The following is a 7,334-nucleotide window of genomic DNA, read 5'->3' as shown; positions in this document are numbered from 1 at the left end:
TATTTTATTTACAAAAAAAGTTCTTAGGTTCAAAAAAACATTGAATGAACGGAAAAAGTGAGGTCGGTAATATAGGTATTTAGCTGTGTCACATGCCCTTAAATAGAAAAAAATTCTTGAAAAAGGATCTTACTTGGGATTTTAAAAAGTTTAAAAAAAGTAGGAATCTGTTAACTATTACATAATAAGCATAAGACAATGATTCGATAAAAATAAAAAAATTCAAATTCAAAAAGAATAAAAAACAATAATTTAAAAAATAATTTAAAAAGTTTCGAAAAAGTGGGAATCGTTTGACTATTAGATAATAATAATAAAATAATAATTTAATAAAAAGTACAAAATTAGTAATAATAATAATAATAATAATAATAATAATAATGATAATAAAACAATAATTTAATAAAAGTTATTAAAAAGCAATAATTATTGAAAAAGTCGGAAACTGTTAAATATTACATAATAATAATAATAATAATAATAATAATAATAATAATAATAATAATAATAAAACAATAATTCAAATTAAAAATAATAAAAAACAATAATTCTTGATAAAGGGACTTACTTAAGATTTTAAAAAGTTCCGATAAGTATAAATCTGTTGACCATTAGATAATAATAATAAAATAATCATTTAATAAAGATTCAAAAATTAAAATTAATAATGAAAAAAAAACTTGAAAGAAGGATTTACTTAGAATTTTAAAAAGATTTTAAAAATTAGGAATTTATTAATTAAATCATAATTAATTAAAAATAAAATATTAAAATTAATTATTGATTAATTATTATTAATAATTATTATATATTATAATTAATTATTAATTAATAAAATTAATTAAATCATAATAATGGAACAATGAAAATTTTTTAAATTCCAAAACAATCAAAAACAATAATGCTTGGAAAAGAGACTTAAATTGGTATTTTAATTTTTTTTTGAAAAAGTTAGAATCTTTTTAACTATTGCATAATAATTAGAAAACAATAATTCAATATAAATAACCAAAAAACAATAATAATTCAAAAGGGCACTTATTATTGCAAGAAAAATAAAAAAAAGAATAATTATTGAAAAAGGGATATACTTGGATTTGTAAACCGTGTTTAAAAACAAGAATTCTTGAAAAGGGTACTTGCTTGGGATTTTAAAAAAGTAGGAAATTGTTAAATATTGAATAATAATAATAAAACAATTCAATTTAAAAAATTCAAATTCAAGAACAATAAAAAATCAACAATTCTTGATAAAGGGACTTACGTGAGATTTTTAAAAGTTTCGAAAAAGTAGAAATACGTTGAATATTAGATAATATTAATGAAATAATTTAATAAAGATTAACAAATTGAAATTGAAATAGGAAAAAAATCTTGAAAAAGGACTTAATGAGGATTAAAAAAAAATTTAATTAGGAATTTTTTAACTAATACATAATAAGCATGAAATAATTAACATTTTTTAAATTAAAAAACAATCGAAAGCGAAAAGAGACTTACTTGGGATTTCAAAATTATTTCAAAAAGTAGGAATCTTTTTAACTATTACATGATAATTATGAAACAATAATTCAATATAAATAACAAAAAAACAATCATTATTGAAAAAGGAACATACTTGGGATTTTGAAAAGTTTAGAAAAAGTAGAAATCTGTTGACTATTAGATAATAATAATAATAATTGATTGAAAATTGGGAATTTTAGAAAGTTTCGAAAAAGTTTGAATTTGTTGACTACTAGACAATAAAAATAAAATAATGATTTAATAAAGATTCAAAAATTAAAATTAAAAAAGAAAAAAAATTCTTGAAAAAAGGTCTTACTTAGGATTTTAAAAAGATATTAAAACTGAGGAATTTGTTACCTAATACATAATAATCATGAAACAATAAAAGTTAAAAAAATTTAAAAAGATTCAAAAACAATAATGCTTGAAAAAAGAGACTTAATTCGGATTTTACATTTTTTGAAAAAGTAGGAATATTTTTAACTATTACATAATAATTATAAAACAATAATTCAATATAAATAACAAAAAAAACAATAATAATTCAAAAGGGGACTTACTTGGGATTTTAAAAAGTTTTGAAAAAGTAGGAAACTATTAACTATTACATAATAATAATAATAAAACAATAATTCAATAAAAATAAAAAAAATAACAGTAATTATTGAAAAAGGGATATACTTGGGGTTTTAAAAAGTGTTGAAAAAGTAGGAATCTGTTAACTATTATATAATAACAACAACAATAATAATAACAATAAAAATATTAATAAAATAATAATTTGATAACGATTACAAAATTAAAATTAAAATAGAAAAAAAAATTTCGAAAAAAGGACTCACTGAGAATTAAAAAAAAAAAACTTTAATTAGGAATTTTTTAACTAATACATAATAAGCATGAAACAATAAAAATTTTAAAAATTAAAAAACAATAATGCTTGAAAAAGAGACTTACTTGGGATTTCAAAATTTTTTGAAAAAGTAGGAATCTCTTTAACTAATACATAATAAGCATTAAACAATAAAAATTAAAAAAATTAAAAAACAATAATGCTTGGAAAAGAGACTTACTTGGGATTTCAAAATTTTTTGAAAAGTAGGAATCTCTTTAACAATTACATGATAATTATAAAACAATGATTCAATATAAATAAAAAAAACAATAATTATTGAAAGGGGGACTCACTTAAGATTTTAAAATGTTTTGAAAAATTAGGAAACTGTTAAGTATTACATAATAATCATCAAAAAACAATAATTCAATTAAAAAAATTCAAGTTAAAGAACAAAAAAAAATCAATAATTATTGACAAAGGGACTTATTTGAGATTTTAAAAAGTTTCGAAAAATTATAAATCTGTTGACTATTAGATAATAACAATAAAATAATAATTTAATGGATTCAAAAATTAAAATTAAAAATGAAAAAAAAAAAATCTTGAAAGAAGGACTTACTTAGAACTTTAAAAAGATTACAAAAATTAGGAATTTGTTAACTAATACATAATAATCATGAAACAATAAAAATTTAAAAAATTCAAAAAAAAAATCAAAAACGATAATGCTTGGAAAAGAGACTTAATTCGGATTTTACATTTTTTGAAAAAGTAGGAATATTTTTAACTATTACATAATAATTATGAAACAGTAATTCAATATAAATAACAAAAAACAATAATAATTCAAAAGAGGACTTACTTGGGATTTTAAAAAGTTTTGAAAAAGTAGGAAACTATTAACTATTACATAATAGCAATAAAACAACAATTCAATAAAAATTAAAAAAAATAGTAATTATTGAAAAAGTGATATACTTGGATTTTTAAAAAGTGTTGAAAAAGTAGGAATCTGTCAACTATTACATAATAACAACAACAACAATAATAATAATCCAATAAAAAAAGCAAGAACAATAAAAACAACAATTCTTGAAAAAGGGACTTGCTTGGGATTTCAAAAAATTAGGAAACTGTTAACTATTAAATAATAATAATAATAATAATAAAACAATAACTCAATAAAAAATTCAAATTAAAATAGAAAACAAAATTTTGATAAAAGGATTTACTGAGAATTTAAAAAAATTTAAATTAGCAATTTTTTAACTAATATATAATAAGCATGAAACAATAAAAATTAAAAAAATTAAAAAACAATAATTTTTGAAAAAGAGACTTTCCTGGGATTTTAGAATTTTTGAAAAAGTAGGAAACTGTTAACTATTCCATAATAATGATACAAAACCATAATTCAATTAAAAAATTCAAATTCAAGAAAAAAAAACAATAGTTATTGATAAAGGGACTTATTTGACATTTTAAAAAGTTTCGAAAAATTAGAAATCTGTTGACTATTAGATTATAACAATAAAATAATAATTTAATAAAGATTCAAATATTAAAATTAAAATAGAAAAAAAAAATTATTGAAAAAAAGTCTTACTTAGAATTTTAAAAAGATTACAAAAATTAGGAATTTGTTAACTAATACATAATAATCATGAAACAATACAAATTTAAAAAATTAAAAAACAATCAAAAACAGTAATGCTTGGAAAAGAGATAATAAAACAGTAATTCAATAAAAATTAAAAAAAAAAACAACAATTATTGAAAAATGAGCATACTTGGGACTTTAAAAAGTTTAGAAAAGGTAGAAATCTGTTGACTATTAGATAATAATAATAAAATAATAATTTATCGAAAATTAAAAAATAAAAATAGGAAAGAACAATCATTCTTGAAAAAGGGACTTACTTAGGCTATTAAAAATTTTGAACGAGTAGGAATCTGTTAACTATTACATAATATTCATAAGACAATGATTCAATAAAAATTAAAAAATTAAAAACCAATAATTCTTGGTGAAGAGACTAACTTGTGATTTTAAAAAGTTTCGAAAAAGTTGGAATCTGTTGACTATCAGATAATAATAATAAAATAATAATTGTATAAAAATTCAAAACTTAGAATTAAAATAGAAAAAAATAAAAAATAACAATAATTATTGAAAAAGGGACTTACTGAGGATTTTAAAAAATTTAGAGAAAGTAGGAACATGTTGACTATTACATAATAATCATAAGACAATGATTAAATAAAAATTAAAAAACAATAGAAATCAATCATTTTTGATTGATTTTTTAAAAGTTTCGAAAAAGTTGGAATTTGTTAATTATTTCATAATAATAATAAAAATAATATAATAAACATTTAAACAATTAATATTAAAATAAAAAAACAATAATTCTTGAACATTTGACTTACTTAGGATTTTAAAGATTTTACAAATTCAAGAACGTTCAAAATAATAATGCTTGAAAAAGAGACTTACTTGGGATCTTAAAATGTTTTAAAAAAGTAGGAATCTTCTTAACTATTAAATAATAACAATAAAACAATAATTTAATAAAAATTAAAAAAAAAGAATAATTATTGAAAAAGGGACATACTTGGGATTTTAAAAAGTTCTGAAAAATTAGAAATTTGTTAACTATTGCATAATGATCATGTGAAAATGATTTAACAAAAATTCAAAAATTCAAAAAGAATAGAAAAACAATAATTCTTAATAGAGGGACTTATTCGGGATTTTCCAAATTTCTGAAAAAGTAGGAATCTGTTGACTATTAGAATTAGATAATAATAGCAAAACAATAATTCAATAAGAATAAAAAAATAAAAATGCAAAAACAAGAGAAAAAAAGTATTTAAAAGTAGAAATTTCTGAACTATTACATGGCCTTAATAATAAATTCTGAAAAAAAGGGACTTACTTGGGATTTTTAGTACAAATGTCGTTTTCTCCGTACAAGAGGGCAGTAATATTATTTACAGAATAATCTATCAAATCGAGAACACAATCGTCCAGAATTTCAATACTTTCCGAGTGAAATAAAACATTTTCGATTAAAGAAATTGCCAATTCTTCGTGGTAAAAGACACTGTATATAATAAAAGTATTCGATGGTTCTTCGTTCATTTCAATTAGCAAAGGAAATACCTTGTGCTTCCAAATTTCAACCTGAATAGCTTCGTGAATTAAAACCGGTATCTAAAAATTAAAAAATTAATTAATTTGAATTATTTAATTCATTTAATAATAATTTATATTTTAATTACTTTCTATAGAATGTAAAATTTGCCTACTTTTTTTAGAGAGACAAACCATTCTTTGATACTTTCTTCTCTCATTGAACTAATTTCTAAAATACTTTGCTGATTTAGCAACATTAATTTTTTGTGATGTTCGAACCATCTGTAATTTTCAAAATTGTTAATTTATATTTAATATAGTTTTTTTTTTTTTTAAATAAACCTTGATAAAATACCCTTTTGTTCCAAAATGGTCCAATTCGGAAGGTTCTAAATGTTCTATGTAAGTTTCGGATTCCCAGGAAGATAGAATATTTTCCGGTTCTCCCATTTTTTAAAAATCTTTTCTGGTTTATTTTATTTTAAATAATAATTCTAATCAGAAATAACGTGTGCGCCATTTGTAAATAAAGTTTTCTATTCGGTAACTAAGAAGCAGGGAATTTTAACCTCAGAGCATGCGCAAAAAGGGGAGTGCAGTATTTATTTATTTACGGCGGCCTGAATGTTTTTTTTATTATTACAGAACAAGTTTTTTTTCATTGTTTTCCAAATCGGCAGTTGAAAAAATTAGTAATGCAAATTGAAAAAGGGCGACAAAATTGTTAAGGGAGGCAGGGTGGCTTAGATTCTTTTATCATTATATTATAATTAAAATGGAAATTGAAAAAGACTAGAAAAATAAAATTAAATAAAAATTAAAAAATTGAAATAGGGCTGGAAATTGTAATGAAAATTAAAAAAGTGCGGAAAATTGAAATTGAAAAAGGACAGCAAATTGAAATGAAAATTGGAAAGATAAAAAATGGCTGAAAATTGAAGTTAAAGTGGAAAAAAGCGGCAAATTAAAAAGAAAATGGAAAAAGGGCTCGAGATTGAAGTGAAAATAAAAGAAGGGCAAAAAATTGAAATGAAGATTGAAAAAGGACATACAATTTAAATTGAACAAGTGCGACAAATTGTAATTAAAAATTGAAATTAAAATTAAAAAAGTGCGGCAAATTGAAATTAAAATTGAAAAAGTGTGACAAATTACAATAAAAAATTTTTAAAAAGGGTTGGAAATTGAAAATGTGCGGCAAATTGAAATTGACAACGGCCAGCCAATTGTAATAAAAAATTAAAAAGGGGTGAAATCTGAAATGAAAATACAGAAATGGGGCAAATTAAAATTAAAAAAGGGTTCGAAATTGAAGTGAAAATTAAGAAGTGCAGCAAATTGAAATTAAAATTCAAAAAGTGTGACAAATTATTATAAAAAATTTTAAAAAGGGCTGGAAATTGAAAATGTGCGGCAAATTGAAATTAAAATTGAACAAGTGCTACAAATTGTAATAAAAATTTCAAATAAAAATTAAACGAGTGCGGCAAATTGAAATTAAAATTGAAAAAGTGTGACAGATTATGATCAAAAATTCAAAAAAAGGCTGGAAATTGAAAATTTGCGGCAAATTGAAATTGACAACGACCGGCAAATTGTAATAAAAAATTAAAAACGGACTGAAATCTGAAATGAAAATACAGAAATGGGGCAAATTGAAATTAAAAAAGGGTTCGAAATTGAAATGAAATTTAAAAAGTGCAGCAAATTGAAATTAAAATTCAAAAAGTGTGACAAATTACAATAAAAAATTTAGAAAAGGTTGAAAATTGAAAAAGTGCGGCAAATTGAAATTAAAATTGAACAAGTGCGGCAAATTGTAATAAAAAATTGAAATGAAAATTAAAA

The 7,334-nt window shown here is 20.7% G+C and overlaps 1 protein-coding gene across 1 annotated transcript in view; it reads right to left on the bottom strand.

The window, feature by feature from the left end:
* Positions 1 to 6,186, bottom strand: part of LOC117177236 (zinc finger MYND domain-containing protein 10) — a 22,796-nt gene extending 16,610 nt beyond the window's left edge. Inside the window, exons 1-3 of the mRNA XM_033367812.1 lie at positions 5,842 to 6,186; positions 5,660 to 5,768; positions 5,287 to 5,564 (exon numbers count right to left, since the gene is read on the bottom strand). Coding sequence (XP_033223703.1) covers positions 5,287 to 5,564; positions 5,660 to 5,768; positions 5,842 to 5,936 — 482 coding nt within the window. The 5' untranslated portion in view covers positions 5,937 to 6,186. The remainder of the gene's footprint in view (positions 1 to 5,286; positions 5,565 to 5,659; positions 5,769 to 5,841) is intronic.
* Positions 6,187 to 7,334: the final 1,148 nt, after the last annotated feature.

This window comes from Belonocnema kinseyi, chromosome 1 (genome assembly GCF_010883055.1).
Source record: "Belonocnema kinseyi isolate 2016_QV_RU_SX_M_011 chromosome 1, B_treatae_v1, whole genome shotgun sequence".
NCBI classification, from domain to species: Eukaryota; Metazoa; Arthropoda; class Insecta; order Hymenoptera; family Cynipidae; genus Belonocnema; species Belonocnema kinseyi.
This window is presented reverse-complemented; position numbering and strand designations above follow the sequence as displayed.